The sequence below is a fragment of the Lates calcarifer genome, linkage group LG2 (assembly GCF_001640805.2).
Source record: "Lates calcarifer isolate ASB-BC8 linkage group LG2, TLL_Latcal_v3, whole genome shotgun sequence".
NCBI classification, from domain to species: Eukaryota; Metazoa; Chordata; class Actinopteri; family Centropomidae; genus Lates; species Lates calcarifer.
This window is the reverse complement of record NC_066834.1, coordinates 12,461,174-12,481,816: the sequence shown is the minus strand read 5'-3', so window position 1 is coordinate 12,481,816 and position 20,643 is coordinate 12,461,174. Positions and strand designations below refer to the sequence as shown.

The following is a 20,643-nucleotide window of genomic DNA, read 5'->3' as shown; positions in this document are numbered from 1 at the left end:
GTTTTTAAATAGCTTGTGACAGAATGCTTCATATGTCTATCGAAATATCTCTGTCAGTTTTCCGGGGCAGAGTCCTTGGGAAGCTGTACCGAGGTGAGGAGACGCGTTACGATGTCCAGATCATCCACACGTACCGAAACCGCTTCCGTCTGGAGCACCGGGAGTTCCTGTGGGTTCCTAATGTGTGCGACTGTCCTCACCTGGAGGAGGGGAAACAGTATATACTGATGGTGCGCCGTCACATTAACTATGAGCACACACTAAACCGCATCCTGCTGGAGGAGGAGAGCTACGTGGTGCCATACAGACCCAGAGAGGATGAGCTGCTGCGACCGCTTGAAAGATTCTGCAGCAACAGAGGACCCAAACAGCCTGCAGAACTGAGGGGATGAGCCTAGGGACAAACTCTGTGTGTGTGAGTGTGCGAACGTCAAAGAATGAAGCTCATACTGAAGCTTTTATTCACTTCCAATATTTCATTTCTGGACCTTCAAAACATCATCAGACTACATGTGCGATCAAAGCGATGGCCTGATGACTTCCAGAGTGGTGTCACTGGAGACAGATGACAGTTGGACTGTCGACAGACTGATTCAACCTCATTTGAAACTCGCCACATTAAGAAACCAGAAAGACTCCATGTTTATTTAAAAGCCTGACCAGCTTACTGTACCATATAGAGCACTTTAGGTGGACAGTTGTGCCCACCTTTAAACACATACCAAAGAGAAGAACATTGACTGAAATGGCCTTTATGTTATTGCTGATAAAACATTACATTTTTTATATCATTGCATTTTTGTGTGTGTAAACTTAAAAGAAAAATTCACCTCAAAACACTCAAGCAGCTACTTAAATACCATTGGACACCATTTTCTCTCCATTCTCTGCATCTCTCTGGGCATACATCTCCCCAAATCATTTGTTAGAGTTCATCCAGTTATTTCCAGAAGCTCAATAGAGTTTTTCTAGCTGCAAATGTTTTGTGTGATTTAAAATATCAACATAAATATTGTTTTTTGCGGTCAGTCTCTCATAATAAAAGGAAGAGGTCGACTTTCTGCCGTAACATAAAAACTAAATAAACTAACTCAGTTCACTGCACTGCCCCATGCTGTCTGCTGGCCCTCTGCCCTTCCATCGCGTCTCTACTCCCATCACAGTTAGTTTTGTAGTTCTGTAATTTTAAGACAACACTTGGTTGTAAAGTTTACAGCTGCCACACTGTTGACCCTGCATTCTGTGTGTGAACTGAGGCTTCTAAAAAAAATGTAATCAAATCACATTTTGTGTGTTGACAACTTAGAGGGCAGCCCTAATCTTAGTATCATGAGACGCAAGTGTTTTTATGTTTAGGAACACTGAGTTTATAATTTAATTTAGGGAAAGTTTGAAATGGGAATTTTCACTGAGGGGAAAAAAAAACCCTCCAGAACTAACTGATCTTCCCACCTCAGAACTTAATTTCTCCACCACAGTCATAAAATGTAATGCAGATATGACCTTTCACAATATTAAGAGATTCCAACTCTGCTACCACTGATCATATTTTAAACAGTGCTTGTAACTGCAGCCAAATACAGCAAAGCTTAGATATGGTTTGTACTGGATGTTCTTGAAAGGCATCTTAGAAATTAAAAATATATTTGGATTTGCCAAAAACAACAAGTGCAGTCACAAAATACTGAACATCTCAGACTGATGTTCAACTGTGTGACAGGTTTTGATGGTGGATTTTTCTTTTAGCTTTCACTCAAGATATCTAACAACATATTGCTTCACAATGTATTTATATATAAAAAAAAATAAGCTTAAATCATAACACGTTAATTTTGTGTCACTTGTTTAAAGTCACAGTGTTGTTTGTGTTGCTCCTTTGTGGTATTCATTTTTTAAAGTTTCAGGTCTGTTTTGTGATACATGAAAGACGGTATGAAATATACAGTATTTTATTGTTTGGCACTGACTAGCTACAAATATACAAAAGTATAATTGTTTCCATCTGTTCAATATTTAACTCCTGCACCTTTAGTTATAGGTCTGAAATATCACATTTTCTCTCAAACCTCATCTACGTGTGCCAAAAGAGTTTCCTTGTGTATTTGTCCATGCAGTGTCTGAATGATAATTACCCATTTTCTTGATATAAAATTATAGTATTGCAACTTAAAGCAACATCACGTAACTATCTTAAAATAACAGCAGAATCATTTTGATGGTTCACTGACTTGTAGTAAGGAGCCTCTGTTGTTTCCATCCTGTGCTATGAACACCTGTTCCTCCTTTGGTGAACAGGTACGATCTCCCTCTAACTGAGTGATTTCCACCTCCTGAATATAATATACACTGTTTGGCTGTGTTTCAGTTCAGTGAGTGGAATTACACGGTTGGAGCTCCAGTTTAGTGATTGCTAGGGTTGTTTCCAGAACCCAACTACATTAAATTGCCACTTGTGGCTGCAGAGGGCACTGCTGCGCAGCAAAAGTTACACAGTGTTGCTTTAATTTGAAAGCTTAGCACACGTGTTTAAGTGATTTCTTGTTATTCAACACGCAGCACACAGTTAAACAGACCATACATGAGAACAGCAGAGTTTGTAAGAAAACAATGTATTTACAAAAAGGTTTTACATCTACACCAAAGGAAAAACTGCTCTAGACAACAAATAATAATATAACTGTATACATATATATTTTTTGACTGAGTCAGTTGTTCATTAACTGTAGAAGTCATCACAGACACTCAGCTCAGTTTCCCTTTAGTAGAGGGGAGAAAACGTTTCCAGGTTTCCACAGAACAACATCAACATGAACTTTTTGGGGATGTTATGCGGGGCTATTTTAGATTCACAGCACAGTTCACCTCAGCATCCTGCAGATATGACTACTTCATCTGAAGGCATGAGACAGAAATCTTCTATCCCCTTTGGATTTTTTTTTTCCTTCTTTTTTTTTTTGAGCACTCCTGGTGTCAAACTGAATAACAAATGCAGTATCATGTAAACAGTCACAGTTCACTCTATTTAGACATTATTAATGAAGTGAGTGATGTACTGTAAAGCAACATATTTGTTCCTTGTGAGTAATTTTTGCACCCAATGAAACAAACAACAGTTAGAAACAAACCCTCTCATGTTGAACTTTGAAGAACACCATACATTTCAGTTTAGCTGCCTCTCAGTCGTTCTGTCAGAACTACTGTCTCTGAGCATTTAAAAAATAATCTCATGAAAGAGAATTGGTTAATCCTGTGATCCTGGACACTTCCAGTTTTATTTTAACACATGAACAAATCTCTCTTTAGCCTTCATCTGGGTTGTAAGAACTGGTCCTGCAGCTGCCTCGTTTACAGGTAGACAGGTTGACAATGTTCATAACTGAATGAAAACATGTAATTAAATTGGTTCTGTCTGTGCAATGTCTGGTTTGTAACTGTTAGCACTAAGTTAAATAAAGCTCATGCAGTTATTCTCTGTAATTACAGTGTGACCAAAACATTGAACACTTATACTGTAACTTCTTGGTAGCTTAATTTGAAGTGAAATATGTTATGTGTGTGTCATGTAACAGGTAACTTGATGGAAAACAAAATTTCAGTTCGGACTTTAGAATTTCCATGTGACTTTTAAGTTGTAAAAAAAATTTATAAATTATAATGTAGGTAAAATTTCAGACAGACAGAAGCCTAAATCTCTGCCTCTAACCAAACACATCTGTTATGGTTTTTGGTTTAAAAGAAAACCTTTAACTGTACAATTCAGCCAGTTCTTGTAAGTTGCTGAAAAACATCTGTAAGGACCAGCTCCTGTATTTGTTCAACCTGAGAAAGATTTGTTCATGATCACAACCATCAACTGCCTGTCTAACATCAGAGGGCATTCTTTTTCAGGACAGATTCATTTGTTTATCAGAAACTTTTAAAAGAATAACATAATCAGAACATGTGCCTCTGTAGCAATATTACAGCAAATACCTAAAATCCCTCCTCTCTTATAAAATTCAAAGTCTAAATACAGACAAAAACTGAAAATAATACTAAAATTAAACAGTAAAAATTGATTAATTTTTCCATCTTTACACCAACTTACTGTAATTCCCACATTATAGAGAGTGAGATTTCACCCCTTCTAATCCCTTTGGCAATTCATACTGTAAGTGTTTTTCCAAACCACAGTCAAGTCCTTGTTAGTGGTTTAATGTCATGTTGTTGAGCCTGTAACATCAGTTCTTCACATATCAACAGGGCACCAAGCCTTCTGATTGGTCCTTCTCACAGCTCTGTAAGACTTTGACCCCTGACCCTTGTGACCTCCATTCCTGAAAGTCTCCCCGCTGCAGGGCACCACGAGGAGGTTCGGAGTCATCTGACCTCTCGTGCACGTCTCGCAGTGTCCGCCTCCCTCCTGCCTGGCCCCCTCACAGAGGCTGTCAGACGCTGACGGTGACGTGACGGGAGGACGCCGAGCGGCGTTTGATGCGTGCACGGCGAGGTCTGGATTCGGACTGACAGCTGCACAAAGGGCCCAGCAGCAGCCAGAGATAGAGGACCACGCAGGCCCAGCAGGATGACATCTTCACCCAGAAGGTAGACCAGCTGCCGTGGGTGAAGGTGGTCTCCAACACTGCTGACTCGTAGCTTTAGAAATCACAAAAACATGAGTGAGAAGAAGACCAGTATTTAGGTGAAAACAGTGACAGTGCTGAATGCAAACCTAGGAAGTGTGGTTAACCAACCTGAACCAGTTAGTGAGGGTCATCATCACATACAGTGAGGCCAAGAAGAAGACGAAATGGAAGAAGAAGTAGCTGTACGCCACTCTCTGGGTCTCATTGTGAATAACCTTCTGACAGCCTTTGTTCTCGTCGTCAATCACAAACTCCTCTTCAGCTGAAAAAGATCAATTTCTCAGTGAGTTTCAGTCGTGGAAATAAGAATAAGATCCGGCAACAGTCCTTCTGAGATAAACTGTCCTAACCTTCCTCTTCCTCGGGGCAACAGAAGCAGCAGGTTGCTTTCTGGAACTCGTAGCGGTACACCTTAATCATCCAAAACGGACCAAACACCTCTGCCAGGTAGGAAGCTTCATTACTGCAGAGAAATTAGATTTGAACACATCTGTCAAAACAGATTTCCGCCTATCAGAGATGTGTTAGTCTTCATACAGGTCATTCTGTTCAAAGACAAAGAGTCCACTCACCACGCAAAGAGAACACAGCAATACATGATGGCAGCTCCAATGATGGCGACAGCATTGCCTTCATTCTGGATGCCATCTTGTCCCACACTGGGGTAACAGACGGTCATGTTCATGCCCTGGTACACCACTGACAGAGAGAGGAACACAGTACAGTACGAGAGGGTCGATTATACAAGGAACTGTTTTCTTTGGTTTCTCAACAGAAAATGATTTGTGGCAGTTCTCAGCAGTGAGACCGGAGGACACTTACAAAATAAATAGATTCACAGTCCATATTACTGTGTACCAGAAAGCACAGTTCATCTGAAACAGTAAAGATTAGAATATGTAAACTGGAAAAACACACGACCTCTGCAAATATTACGACAGAAAATATGTCAAATGTCTGTGTAAAACCAAAAAAGACAATAGATTTGTAGTGCACAGCACCTGTCATGTTCACCAGTGATTTACTGTAATTATATACACAACTTAATTACTATAAAGCAAATGTTTTAAATTGTCTGATTTTATTGGCAGATACTAATTTCAATTCTATGACTCAAAGGGGCTGCAACCTTTGTAAACATAAATCTACATTTATTTGGATCTTACAGCATAGTGTTTCCTGTGGCAGCTCCAAAAAGAAAAGGTGCTACATACAGTTTAAATTGTTTTGTCACTTTCTTCATTCCTTCTCCTTCATTTCATTTCTGAGGAAATTCCTTTCTTTCTTGTAAAAGGGGCCTCGGCTGCACTCTCTCTTCTGGGACTCTCTCTTATTAACTCACCCTCTGGACACTCTCTGGAGGTGAATACAGAGCACTCACAAATATGTACTGTAATGCTCACACATGCACATGCATGTGCACAAGCTCAAACATCCAAACACTCACACACACTTGAAAACACACAGAAATCCAGCCCAACCTCCAGAGGGTCGTTTCGGCTGGCTGTGGATTCCTGAGAAGTTTTTGTGTTTGTGTGTTGTGGGGGAAAGAGAAGCTTGAGCTCAGTGAAAACAATGGCTAATTACAGGACTCAGACTATATTACACACGCGCGCACACACACACACACACACACACACACATACACTTCAAGAGTCAAGAGTCATCAAGGAAGAGAGAACATGTCCTGTCCTTTGAGCTGTGTCTTTTCAGTTGCACTTCAGACCAATTCTTCCTCTCAGAAACATAAAGATTACTCTTTGTGCTTGTGTGTGTGTGTGTGTGTGTGTGTGTGTGTGTGTGTGTGTGTGTGTGTGTGTCATAATGAGGAGTGAGGGCATAGAGCAGAATAAGCCTTCCGGGGGACACACTAGGTAAACAAAGACCTAAGAAGACAGTAACAAGGATGGATCTCGTTGTCTAATGTGCACATTCACCCACACACCCAACTCAGTAACAGTGGGTAGAAATTGAATATTACCGAGCAGTTGAGTGTGTAAAGCTGTGTGTGTGTGTGTGTGTGTGTGTGTGTGTGCAGTTCACAGTCATGCATTGAAAAGGTGTTTTTATAGCAGACTCAGAGTGCATATTTTCTCAACAAGTTGCTACAATGTCCTGCGCTGCCCCGGGACTCTCACCCACACCTACTGTACTCACTCATACTGTACACACACACACACACACACACCTATGTTATGTCTCTGTTAATAACAGCAAGTAAATCAAGAGAGACAGCTGCATCAAATATCTGAATATAATGGTCATTTTATGAACTAACCTACTGTCACCTTCATTAACAAAATCTATGAGAACCAGTTAGTCACCTCCCACAACATCTTAGGGTGTTTTTGAAAAGTTTGCTCCTTCACAGAGGAAAGCATCCTTAATGGGCGCTGGTGGAGGTGTGTTGTTTATGGTATCAGGTGGACAACAATCCAAAAAGTTCATCTGGAGTCACAAATCACTGACACCTCTGGAAATGTTTTCCAGTGGGAAAGTAAATTTGTCTTTTGTCATGATGCATAAAAACAGCTGAAATATGGCATTTGCCAAAAAATGTGTGTTTGCATGCACACACAGCATCTTGACAGATGACGCTGCATGGTGGCAAAGTTTGATTCAGGTTTAACATTTTGCTGGAGTTGCTCTGTGGCTTCAGTTGGTTGTAGATTCACAATATTTCTAATAAATTTGGACAACAGTTCAAAGCACTCGTGCAGCGCAGACCACACATGCTTGTTATGTTGTGAGATTTTTGCCAGAATGGACGAATGTTCAGTTTGTCATTAGTTCAGAGGACGATCTGTGTGAGAACATATGTAATGACGCTGCCAGGCTGTATTCCTGTGTTATTATGTTGTCAATGGATCCATGAGGAATGTGAAACAAATATCCTTCAGTCTGCCCTCACCACAGGCCACCAGCCCAGCAGGCAGCATGTCAGAGCACATCTGATCCCAGATTATCTGTGTGTGTGTGTGTGTGTGTGTGTGTGTGTGTGTGTGTGTGTGTGTGTGTGGTGTTCATCTATATTTGCATGTGTTCCATTTAGATGTAAACCCCGGATAAGACGGGGGCCCCTGACAAGGCGCTGCACTAATGTCTCAGTCATGTGGAGGCTCTTTGTCTTACCTGGAGCCAACAGGTGAGTCATTATGAGAAAAGTAAAAGCAAATTATGGAGGATTTTACCATACGAATGTGTGTGTTTGTGAGTGTGTGCGCTCCTCAGCAAGAAGTCGTACAGGATGGTGAGGTTCAACCAAACAATTTTTGATACATTTCATGAAGAGAGGATTACATACACTGATGAAAATACAGGATAGGTTCAGATTTTTCCAAGTCTGGTACAGTATTCCCATGTCCACATGTTTCACCATGAAAGGAAATGCCTCTTCCTCTCATTTCCCACACCATATGCTTCTCATAACCTTGAATAAATCCTCAAAAGTGTTCATATTCATGTCAAAGCTTTTTCAGTGTCAGTGTTAACACAGGACAGAGACACCATGTCTCAGTGGAGCTGCAGAGATCTGCTGCTGTGCTTATGCTCTGTGTCTGGTTAGTTAACGTACCTTTCTCTGGCGGGCGGCTGGATAGAGCAGAGAAAGTGAGGTACATGACATAACAGCTGATGATGGAGGCCTGAAGGAGCCCCGACCGAGGCTGCTCTGCAGAGACAAAGAGAGTCAGGGTCACAGTATAACCTGTAACACACATGCAATATTATAACCCCTTATCCAAATACTCTACATTACTATGATTAAAGTAAAAGTGGAGTATTAGTCATAACCAGTCACGTCTAAAGTACTGATGGGGAACTGAAACAGAAGAGCTGTTCTCTTCAGAGTATTTACTTATTGAGTCATTAATATAAAGGTGTTATTTGAATTCAGATATATGATTTGAGGGTAGTGCAGTGGTGCAGTGGTTAGCACTGTCACCTCACAACAGGAAGGATCCAGGTTTGAGTCCTGGTTCATCTGGGGCTTTTCTATTAAGAGTTTACATGTTCCCTGTGGGTACTCCAGCTTCCTCCCACAGTCCAGACATGCCTTGGTTAAATAGTTAAATAATACACTTCCGTGGCACAAAACTGTTCAAAATACAGCTGCTATTATTTCTAAGACTTCTACATGCAAAGTCTCTAAAAACTGAACTTGAAGAGATCTTTGAAAGCATCATTTTAATTGCGCACTACAGGCATGGGCTCTCCGAGCGCACACAGATTTACCAACTGCTTTCAGATTACTGTCTTGACACATTATTTTATCTCTGAAGTGTGAGTTCACGCTACACTGGATTTCTAAATACTAAAACACAGCATACACCTCACAAGTCATGTCCATAAATCAGCGATCTGCCACATTGTGACTCTCATTGGATCAGCTGTTTTCACAGTTCAGTAACACAGTTTGTGATTGGTTTACACAGTCAATATGGCTGCCATGAATTTCATTCATCAGAACACGGCAAAGGTTTTTTCGATCATAAATAACTGTTTAATAAGGACGCTAAACAAGGAAGTATAGTTTCCGTGGTGGATTACACAGCCTCTGGAGGGATTATAATCCTTAACGACGACTCGTTGTGAAGACAAAACAGAGCGCAGCAGGACAGTTTTTTAAGTAAGTTCCTACACAAATGTGTTATATTGATCAAAGTATCAGACCCCCGAGGGTTAAGGATAAGAGGTATAGATAATGACTAAATATTTAATTTGAACTTTTCAAAAGATATTTAAGGAATTTATCAGTATTTATTTTGTTGTTTAGTCAGTTTAAACTGATGTGCACACTTTTAAAAATCTTTGCATTTTGTGATCTAAATTTGTTCAAAAAATGAACAAAAAGCTTCAATGAACTGAATATGAAGAAGTTTCTCATCCTCCAGGACAGAAACCTTATTATGCAGTTGGGTATTTTTATGTATCTGAATGGACTAAAGCATCTCTACAGGTGGAGAAGGGTGTCATAACTCTTTTTAACATAACTGCAAAAAAAAAAAAAATCTGTTAATGGAGATGAAGTGATATTAAATGAGAAGCTACTAAATGGATATAGTGGTGGTCAAATTTACATAATGTTTAAAATTAATAGTGTTATCAAAGTGGACTTATAGTCAATAAATTCTCCTAAAAAGAAAATATAGTCAAGTAAACCAACAGTAAATTGCCCTGTATTCGAGTAAATGTACTTATTGTAGTTATTTCTCATCTCTGCTGCCAGCTGTATGTTTCAATCGTAAAACTCAGACATGTGCAGACAGAGCAGGCCTGCAGTCGACTTTTTGTTTTTAAAGAGACCAACAGATATTACCTTACATCTAATTATTATTATCTGCAGCAGCACACTCAACAGGGGGATGTTTGTACAGCAGGAAAAATGGACAAAGTGTTATTTCACTGCCGAGAATCGATGACAGACGTGTTGAGTGTGTTTCATCAACTCACTCTGCTTCACACACGGAGTGACAGCAATAAAGGACATGAGGCCGCAGAGCCCCAGGTTGATCCACAGCAGGGCCTTGTTGAAGTGGCAGGCGATGGGGTGGGTGTAGTACTTGTACATGAAGGTGAAGGCCATGGTGGCGATGGTGTAAAAGAAGAGGGTGGCGCACATCACTGCCAGGTACCAGCGCTTATTTTCTGCCGCCCCGGTCAACCTGACACAGCAACACAGAGGACAGAGTGAGGGCTTCAGCTTCACATCCTGAAGGTTTAGAATAATGTTATTTCCACCAAAAGTGTTGTGTTTTTACTCCTGTTCAACACATGAACTGCTGAGATTTAAATGAATGTTGCTATAAATTAAAGCACAAGTCAAGGTACAAAGGATTTATCCATGATGATTTCTCTGAATTTGTTTTGATTTTTTCATGAATCATGATTTTCTCATGAATTACTGCATTTACTTGAGTGAAAATACTGTCACAACCTAATAACATCTTGAAGTCCCTCTGTGGTGAGCTACTCTGTGATTATAGCATTTTTCAGGTTAATCTCTTGGCATTTTATAAGAAAACCCAGAGAAAATTTCTGACCATTCATCTCAGAGGTTGTTTCTTTTATGGTCAGAAATAAGAAAAGCCAGACATTTTCAAATCCAACCCATAGGGACTTTAATCTTATAAAGTAGAAGCTCAGAAAAGAAGACACTGATAAGTGGTAAAAGACACCACTGATGTTTAGGAGTTACAGGAGATAATGAGCCATGTATTGGACTTTTTCAGCAACGATGGGTGATGTAGAAGCTAACATTTGATTTCAGAAGGTATTCCTTTGACATGCTGTAAGGGGAATTAGAGGATTTTTAGTTCTGTGCGTTTGCCTTGGAAAAGGTCCTGAATGAATAAATCCTCTTAGTCGTCGTAGCTACAACTCTGCCATGTCACCATGGAGGTGGCTGAGAGAGACTGACAGCAACAGCTGGACACAGTAAATAACATCTGGGACAAGCTGGCTGTCAGAGGACGAGTCTGGCTGGATGAATGAGGACATGACAAGGGATAAAATACACAAACAAATAAGCGAATATAAAAAGCAAGCAGGCAAACAAACAATAAAATAAAAGACAGAATAAATTAAGCAGAAAAACAAATGAGCAAGTTAAGTATATAAACAAGAAAATAAAAAACATATGGAGCTTTTCTTACATATAATCACATATCGATTAGAAACTGAATATTTTGGTCTGAACAAGATGTTTGAAGACATTCCATGAGGGCTGTAGAAAACTATAATCAATAAAAAAGTTTTTCACTATTTTTTATAGGCAAAACAATTTATTAATTGAAAAATACTCACTTGATAATGAAAATAAATGTTAAAGTCCATGTATGTGTAATGAGAACTAGTTCCTGCTGCTCAGATTTTTTTTTTTAAATGAAGAATTACTGTAAAATAAAAATGTAGGTTCTAAAGAGTAAAACTGAAACCAAGCCAACAAAATTTGTAAAAAAAGTAGGACTTCTGTCTGTCTGTCTGTCTGTCTGTCTGTCTGTTTGGGACAGATGCTGGTGAGGTCAGCCTCCATGATTTACACAGCTCTGCTGGACAGAAGGTGAATCCGTCATCACAAGTAAAGAAGAGAGAGACTCTTTTCTCCAGATGTGAACCAGGCTCCAGTCTGTATGTGAGTGCAGGTAAGAAACTGTGAGGAACCTTAAATTAAACATCATTGCCTGTGAGTCCCATGAGAACCATGTAAAACAGACCTGTTTAACATTTTTTCAGCTAATCCAGTGGGGTTTATGTTTTCATTTATTATTTTCGTTTCTCTTTCGGCCTTTGACATGTGGTACAACATGTGACAAGATTCAACATCAGACTCAAACTTGGCGATGCCATGGTTTACGGTCGGCACTCCGACTCCTACACAAATTATTAGATACATGGTTTTCACTGGATAGCAACAGTTACATTAACTTTCCCACCAATTACTGAACCTCTTCTGCCACCAGAAAACATTTCTTTTGTCAGAAGCTTTACAATCACATGGCTGCACTTTTCCTTTATTATTAACCTTGTTTTGGTAAAGGTAACAACTGGCCTGAAAAGTATATGTAAAAGTATATGTGGAAATTACACCTGTATGTGTTTATAAGATATTTCTATCCAGCTCCATGTGCTTTAATGTGCTGCTCTAGCAGCCTCCACTCTGGTTCAGTCTCCCCACCAGATGTTGAACCAGGCTGCAGGGATTTGTTCTCATTTCAGACATAAGAGCATTAGTGAGGTCCGACAGTGATGTTGGGTGATATGGTCTGGTTCACAGGCAGTGGTCCAGTTCATGCCAAAGGAGGTGGATGGGGTTGAGGTTAGGTCTGAAGACAAGTGTGTCCATGTACTTTTGGCCACATCTGTCACTGGTTTGTTTTAGAAATTGTATTCGTATAGCGCTCTCACTCACCAGTTCTTGTTCCAGGTGTGTGCAAAAGCTGTGATGAGGATGAGTTGGATGAGGATGAAGGCAAATCCTCCCACCACACCAACATAATGCCAAGCTGAGGGAAGAAAGGGAGAGAAAGAAGAAACATCATCCTCTGATTTATTTCAGGGAAGTGAGATATAAAAAGAATGGAGGAGAGAGAGTTTAAATCATGAATCAGCTCTGATATCAGGCTTGTATCACCATCAGATTTATTGTTCCCAAACAAAGTGAAATCTAACTTCAGAGATTTATGGTCCAATAATTCACAGCAGTCAACCTGGTGAGTATTTTCAGGAGTGAGTCTCTGCTGCCCTCTAGCAGGATCAGAGAAACGTGCGCCAGCAACATCATCACCACCACAGTAGGGATTTATTTTCAGATGAGTCCCAGCAGACTGATGGTGAACATCCTCTGCTCAGTTTCTCACCGTGCAGGAAGGATTCTGTTGGGATGAAGAAGGCAGCGGTGCACATCCCAAGCAGGGTGATGAACTTTAAGAACCAGAAACTGAAACACAGCAAACAGAAACAGGAAACAGACTTTCATTTCAAAAGTCGAACATTCAGACTACAACTCAAAATTTCCTTTTCAAATTTTCATAAGATGCAGTCTCTGTCGTAGGTTTCATCGACTCTGTACGCACTCATCTATGTGGGCTCTTTAGTTAAATAAAATAAGTCTGGCTGCTACAATAAAACCATTTAAGTCTGTCTGGTCTTTATAACGACATCTGAGGTTTCCAGCAGGGCACTGGGTCATTCATTCCCTGACCTGACCCTTCCCTCTTCAGACCACTAAGAGCTGTAACCTTTGCCAAAGACCCTGAAACCTTTCGCCATGGCACCGCTAAGACTCTTGTGAGTAGATTTATACCAGAGAGGACCAGCAACCCAGTCTGTCGAATCCTAATCCGAGCTACGTCACAGCTCTAATCAAGTGCGCCTCGGTGGAAAGTGTGACAACAAAGAGCTTTAAATAGAACAGGAGGCCAGGTCAGGTGAGCAGAGGGAGAAAACCACTTTCTCCTTACACACTGTAGTGAAGTATTTAAAGATGTGTATAGTTCAGGAGCAGCATGGAAACATTTCTAAATGTAATCAGGTCCATTCTAAATAGGGAAATTACATAAAAGTCTTTGTAACCTGATTGTTAATTCAGAGAGATTTAGTACTTTTTTTGCCTTTCCAAGCTTCATTTGGGATTTTTTAGGACAGGAAGATTGAGTGAATGTGTGCAAGGATTAATCTGAGAGAAGTTTGCTCTCATTTTGTGATTGATTTTTGGGGCTACATTCTGGAATTTTAAGTTTATTTTCTCTTCTAAAAATGTTGGAGGGAGGTGATATTTTCAGCTCTTTATGCCTTTCTTTAGGCTGGCTGTCTGTTAGCAGGATCAATAAAAAGTTAAATTGCTGATAATTTTGTGATGTCAGGTTTGAATTTAGGTCATTTCATTTGTGATGCTGTGTTGGTGTGCACGCACAAAAATCAGAGCTCCTGGGATTCAAAGTCTAAAAATAAACAGTGTTGTTCATGCACTATTATTCCTGAAAGCACAGATGAGATAAATTGTTATGTAACCTCCAGATTAATAACTCATAACTCAACACATAACCCAGACCATTCTGATGGTTACCAAAAATTTAAACCCATTCTAGAAAATGTGTTTGATGAGGTAAAGCTCTGCTGCACTGACCCGTTGTGTATGAGCGCCCTGAAGTCCTGACTCGACTTCACGTCTATGAGGAATATCGCCATCATCAGGTAGAAACAGGAGGTGCCAAAGCAGACTCTGTAGACAGCAGAGTAGCCGACCAGCATCTCACAGTGGCCTCCACCGTGTGCCTGGTCACACACCATGTTGAAGAAAGGCACCTGAAACACACACACACCATATTTATATTTTATGTAGCACTGCATCCATTCATCTGATCTGTGTGTGTTTCTGTGTTGGTGAAAATTTCATGCAAACTGAAAATCAATTAATCAACTTTAACAAATTGTAAACTTAGAGATAATGACCCTAACATTATGGCTCTTCTCTCTTCCTCTTGGCTTAACTCCCAACACAATATTAAGGACAGGATGTTATAAACACCATGTCAGTAGTTTCAGCAGTTCAAGTGTTTTTGTTTGTTTAAATGTGGTGTTATGGAGCCTTCTCCCCCATTCACAGTTTCAGTGTCATTTCCTTGAGTCTGAAAGAAGATGCACCATCCTCTTTGACATTTAATTGACTCGTGAACTTGTGATGTTTGAAAAATGCTTGTTGTGTTTAGTCTTTCTCACATAGGTTTTTCTGTAGGGGGACTTAAATTCCCTGACCTCCCTTTAAGAAAAAGGAGTGCACTTCCCCTTTGAAATGTCTTTGTGAGTTATGTTTTCTTCTGAAGGTGTCACAGAAGGGGATGTTTACCTGTGTATCATATTCACTAACCGTATATATGTTTTCATTTTGTCTCTTGTTGGAGTAAAAATCTGATTCATATTTTCATCAGAGAACAATTAAGTAACATTTATCTCCAAACGAGGGGGGATTGTTGCCACCTGGGTCAAAGTGGCACTAACTCCAGAGGTCCTCCCTGATTGGCCACAGACAACAGGTGATAGGTATAAAAAGACGTGAAAAACAACGTGGGTGTTGTTTATATAGGATCTGGCGTTGGATCTGAAAATGACAACTGTGTTGGTCTGAAGCTAGTAAATAGAATATACTATCAATGATCCCCAGAGTCTGGAGCAGGAGGTGCTGTAACAAACACCAAACACTGTTTATAATTCTTGATATTTTCAAAGTTTCCTTGATGAATATCGGAGATGAACGCTGCTTTTTAATGACTTCTAAGTCTTTTTAACTGATCTATATTTCAGCATTACTGTTGAACTTGCTGGACCTGATTCCACTGACTATCACTCAGTTAGAGGGAGATCACCTGCTCACCAGAGAACATAGAACAAGAACAGGTGTTCAGGGAGCAGACTGGGAATGACAGAGGCTCTATTCTCCTTATTTCAAGTCAGTGAACCATCAAAATGATTCAAACTATTATTTTAATGTAAATTAGTTACATAATGTTGCTTTCAGTAAATTTGGCTAATACTTACACTGATATTGATAATGTAGGACTTTTGCTTGTAATTGAGTATTTTTATATTGTAATGTTAAATATTCCACTACTGTCCAAAGGTCACATTACAGTGACTTGGGTCTTAATCGCCTATTTTTATGTTTTTTTGCCATTTGACTGAAATGAAATTCATTTTCTCTGTTAATTATTAAATGTGTCCCAGCTGTTTGTTGTCCTGTTGTATCTGTTGACCTGCAGCCAATCACAAACCATCTTGGACTGCAGAGCTGAACTGCTTTCTATCATTATGTTTTTGAGGTGAGTTATTTGTGTCAGTACTTTTGCACAGAATCATTATACAGTTCTCCTGTTCTGTTGCCAGATGTCTAGCAGGAGATTATTAGTTGTTATGGTTGTATTTCATTTCTTTGGTGGTGGCCATTTTGATGACCATCACCCTTAGCATATAGTCACAGCTCCTCATGTAAAATAAATTAACCAAACATGACACAGAGAGTAAGAATGCAGTTCTCACATTTTCCCTGACGAGCTCAGAGACGGTACGGGACAGCATGAGGCAGGAGACAGCGCAGCTCATGATGTGGAAGAGGGTGTACATGACCCGCGTGCTGGTGGAGGATTTGACTGGGGGACAGAAGGCACAGCAGAGGGAGCAGGGAGCCGGTCCACAGCAGCAGCATACCTGAGGTGAGGAGAAGACAGAGGCAGCTCAGCATCCAAACACACACACAACCATATAAACACACTCTAATAAAGAAGAAAAACAGTAGAAGAGACTAGACTCTCCATCACAATACTTAAACAGTGTATGCACAGTATGAGATTCATGATTCATTTCCAACAAGTGGAAATCTAACGTCAAACAGGCTGAAGACTTTGGGGAGTCGCGTAATCAGAGAGCCTGCACTGACAAAGTATTTGGCAGGGACGCGGTTGGTGGCAGATTAATATAATGAGTCCAGCAGCATCTGGCTGGTTCTGATTCTGGTAAATCAGGGCTGTGGACAACTGGACGTAAGCCCATCACTGCTGATCCTGAACTAAATCTAAGGAGGCAAAACCTGCCTGCACATCTGTCTGATGTTTCAGCAAACTCAGCAGATTACAGTGTAGAGGTCTGTATTTTCAGGGTCACAGGATGATGTGTGGGGTAGGGAAAATGGTTTCAGCTCTGTGAAAGTGGAAGTATTTCTCTGTTCAGTGATTTTCAGTGTCTGGGAATTAGTCACATAAAATAAAATGCAAAGTAGAAATCTGGGACAAATGTGTGGCCTGTACTACACTGTATGATTTGTGAATGCATGCACAGAGTGCATTCAGAGGATCCAGATATACAGTATTATTTCTCATCACGTGCAGGCTATAATCTGATGGATAATGCAGAGAAGCTTATCCATCTTCTCATTGAAGGGAAGACTGAATAAAAATAGAGCTTTAATCGTGCACAGTAGCTCAAAAATTATTTGATCCTGTACGAGATGAAACATGATTGAAGGGACAGTTTGCCCATATTTCATCTCCATCTTTAGAGAGTATCTTTCCTCCATCTATGGCATAGTTTTTTTGCCCTTATTGATCCTCAATGCATCATATTCACATAGCGGCCATTTTCCCCTGATGTCACACCCAGGCTGGGAAGCTCAAATACAGTAAGCAAAAGGATAATATTATACTGTTGTGTTCCAAAAGTAGGCAATCAGACGAATTGTTATCATTTCATTGCTCCACAGTTGATCAGCAACTGAAAAGACAATAGACATCAGGCCATATTTCAACTTTTGATAACCCATTAGCCTCTCTCAGACAACAGCTAATGTTAGCATTCAACCATTTCCTGGTTAATATTACTGTTTGCTGCCACACAAGGCATTTTTATTTTAATAATCTCCCATTTATAAACTCTGTGGCTAAATGTATACTCAGCAATGTACTTATATAGTCAGTAGTACAATTCTCTATATCACTGAGTTAAATGTTACTTTAAGCAGACTCAACAAACCAGTTTCTGTGCTGAATATTGGTGCTGTGGTGCTTCAGTTTGTTGTTATAAACACAGCAAACCAACATGGGGAAAATTGTATGTACAATCTTTATTGATCTTCATCTCAACAGACAGCCAGGTGTTTTATGATTGTCCTAACCTCTGCACATGTCTGTCTCTGGCCTAGTTTAAGGTTCATAATACAGGATTATTGGTGAAGTTGTTGCAGTAGGCTAGGGAGCTCAGATTGGATATCAACACAGAAAAATCACTTTGATAAATAATACATTGGGTCATACTGTATATTCAGGCCAAACACTGGTGTGTTAGGTCTGCTGTGGAGACTATCTGAAGAGCATCCTGACCCGATTCAAGCATTGTGCAAGTTTTGCAAAATGCAGAAGACCGCCTTTTCAAATCAGGATGTTTAAACACGGACAGTCCAGTTGTTTGTTTGGAGAGGATTATAAGATCTCTTGCATCTTTCCATGTATTCAGGGAGCTAATCTGAGAGCTAATCCTTCATGAATCACATTGTTAATGCACCAGTGATCCACATTTACCTTTCTTCATATACAGCAGTGAATCTCTGCATTTATTTCATAAACTGTATGTTTTAGTATTGATTTCAAGTATATTGATTTGGGTTGAAATAGGAATTCCAGTGTAAGGAATGAAAATCTAAATGACTGAAGGTTACTTACAGTCACAGGGGTACTAATAAAATTTTTGAATAATGTAACTTCAGTTTCACTTTTATTATAATAACTTTTTAATACTTTCCTTACTTTCATGACATATTTGGGTACTAAAATATTATATATTTAGTATGACTTGACGTGACTTAAAAAGAGGATGTGATTACCCTGTTTTGTGCTTATCACTTGTTATTTTTCTTCCTGGTTTATTTATGCCTTCTTTAAGATTAAGTTACCTAAGTTAAAAAATTTTTTTATTCAAATTCTGACTTTTTCATGTAATTTTAATCTGAAAATGAATGTAGACCGAACACACTACGTTATATTGTACACAGTGTCTTATTCTACACCTGATCATTGCTAAAATCCACAAAATGACGTGTAACTTTTGCAGAACAGCAGCCACAAGTGCTAACCTACAGAATAATGGCACACTGAATTTTCCTTCATTTCCTCCATAATTCTCCTGACTCAGTTGCTTTAAATGCATCATCCTTAAGTGCCCTAATAAGAGTAAGAGGAGGGGAACCAGAGGACACCTGGTGAGATATGACCAGATGATGTTTTTACTTCTTGTCCTACTTTTGTGATAAAATTACCAAAATGTTTGTGACATGGTAAAAATATAGAAAGAGCCTATAGTTGTGCTTGCAGCACTGGGAGGTTGTACTTTGGCTCAGCAACTCTTTGAGCTAAATGGTTAGCATGCTAACATGTTGATGTTAGCAGGTACAGTGTCATGGTCACTATCTTAATTAACTAACACATTAGCATGCTAACCTTTCCTGATTAGCACAAAACACTAAGTAAGGGGATTGTTGTTAGTTTTACAGGTATCTGCTCAACAACCAAATTACTGGATATAAATTTGGACCTAATGTTGGGGCTAGATGAAAACTCAGAGCATTACCAATGTTAGCACAACTCATCCTGAAAATATCTGATGTAACTTTCATACTAATCCATCCAAATATAGGATCCATTCTCTGGGGAACATGAATGTCGGTACAAAAATTCACATCAATCTGTACATTCAATAGTTGTTGAAATATTTAGAAAACAACATGGTGCCCTTTCCAAAAGACCACTTTCCTCCTGTTTGAGCAACAGTGGCCAGGTTACTATACTTAGAACACTATACCTCTTCAGTAAATATTATTATTATTATCATATATTATTATTATATTATCATGTGGCAGTCACTTTTGTCCAAAGCAACATACAAATGAGGTACAGTCCAAACCACAGTAGATGTAGAATTGTAGTATTGTATTGTATTGTAGTATGATTTGAAATCTCACACTTCAGTGCCATTTTAAATAATCTATTCTCTCAACCAGTGTTATTATTGATAAAATCAACTCCAGAGTTAATATTTACAGTCAATACCAAACTGACACTGAAAACTTCAAACTCCAGCTGCAGTCACTGCCTCCTGCGCTGCTCTCACCTGATAGGCCAACATGTTGAGGAAGTAATTGTACATGCCGCTGCGGTTCATCCCCTGTGTGGCCGACATTGCGTCCCTAAACTGCTTTTCCTCGGGCACCACGACCCTACATTTGGCCATGAACTTCCAGCACAAACAGGCTTCCTCAGAGGGTCTGCAAAGATGACATCCTCACATCCTCAAAGAGGCCAGAACACAACATGTAACTGGCCTCTTAGAAAATAAAAAATAAAAAGTAAAAGCCACAACGCTCAACCCAGCAGGATGTCCGTACTCTCTCCTTATGCTGGATTAGTGGTGAATCTAGTCCGACTGGGCTCCCTGCAGCCGAGAGTCTCAGCATGAGCACCGGTCCAGGCTCCTCTGAGTCCAGCCCCTCAGGGGAATAAGTTGTTTTTTTTGCCCATATCCTGTGTGCTTTGGCTCTGCGGCTGTGTTGGGTGCTGCCAGAAAAGAGGGAGAGGTGGTTGAGAATGCCCAATGCCCTCCCCCATCCTCCCCATGTCCTACCCGGTCAGATTAGGCAGAGAGTCTGTGAGGGGAGGAGGGGGTGGGGAGGAGGAGGAGGAGGGGGAGGCTCGACAGGGACCATGTGTCAGTCCCATCTGTCCCTCCCTCCCTTCCCCCCAGTGCTGCACAAACCCCACAGTACAATGGGATTGGGCAATAGTTGTGTTTAATCCAGACTGGGGAAATTAAACAATTACCCCGTGTGATTTCTAGATGCTGATGCCTGACATCTAACAGCCTCCTGCTGCACCTGCTGCACCTGCTGCACCTGTTGACCTACCCTCCTCCCCTTCCCCCCAACCCCCCAGACCTTGTCTAAGTCTGAGTCTCTCTGTGTCACTCACAGAAAGAGGCCACATCC

At 40.1% G+C, this 20,643-nt stretch overlaps 2 protein-coding genes and 1 long non-coding RNA gene across 3 annotated transcripts in view; 2 read left to right on the top strand and 1 right to left on the bottom strand.

Annotated features, from left to right (window-relative positions):
* Positions 1 to 3,477, top strand: part of adamtsl5 (ADAMTS like 5) — a 34,284-nt gene extending 30,807 nt beyond the window's left edge. The window contains exon 13 of the mRNA XM_018692889.2: positions 58 to 3,477. Coding sequence (XP_018548405.1) covers positions 58 to 392 — 335 coding nt within the window. The 3' untranslated portion in view covers positions 393 to 3,477. The remainder of the gene's footprint in view (positions 1 to 57) is intronic.
* serinc4 (serine incorporator 4) lies at positions 2,591 to 20,134 on the bottom strand. Its single transcript, XM_018692890.2, has 11 exons — positions 19,773 to 20,134; positions 16,158 to 16,325; positions 14,251 to 14,429; positions 12,983 to 13,062; positions 12,535 to 12,628; positions 10,077 to 10,288; positions 8,200 to 8,295; positions 5,198 to 5,324; positions 4,976 to 5,088; positions 4,734 to 4,887; positions 2,591 to 4,635 (listed from the first exon to the last, which is right to left on the bottom strand). The coding sequence occupies exons 1-11, from the start codon at positions 19,890 to 19,892 to the stop codon at positions 4,428 to 4,430; spliced, it is 1,551 nt and encodes a 516-aa protein (XP_018548406.1). The 5' UTR covers positions 19,893 to 20,134; the 3' UTR covers positions 2,591 to 4,427.
* On the top strand, positions 8,992 to 13,935 carry LOC108894276 (uncharacterized). The gene is made up of 3 exons (XR_001962793.2): positions 8,992 to 9,252; positions 11,636 to 11,767; positions 12,550 to 13,935. It is a non-coding gene; the product is annotated as an uncharacterized LOC108894276 (long non-coding RNA).
* Positions 20,135 to 20,643: the final 509 nt, after the last annotated feature.

Bases quoted from the DNA above. Each gene is read 5' to 3' on its own strand.
- serinc4 (XM_018692890.2), bottom strand. From the start codon at position 19,892: ATGGCCAAATGTAGGGTCGTGGTGCCCGAGGAAAAGCAGTTTAGGGAC. The intron at 13,063-14,250 runs GTCAGTGCAGCA...GCTGTGTTTCAG, and splicing joins AGGGCGCTCATACACAACGG to TTTCTGGTTCTTAAAGTTCA. The intron at 8,296-10,076 runs GTGAGTTGATGA...TTGTCTCTGCAG, and splicing joins CACTCCGTGTGTGAAGCAGA to AGCAGCCTCGGTCGGGGCTC.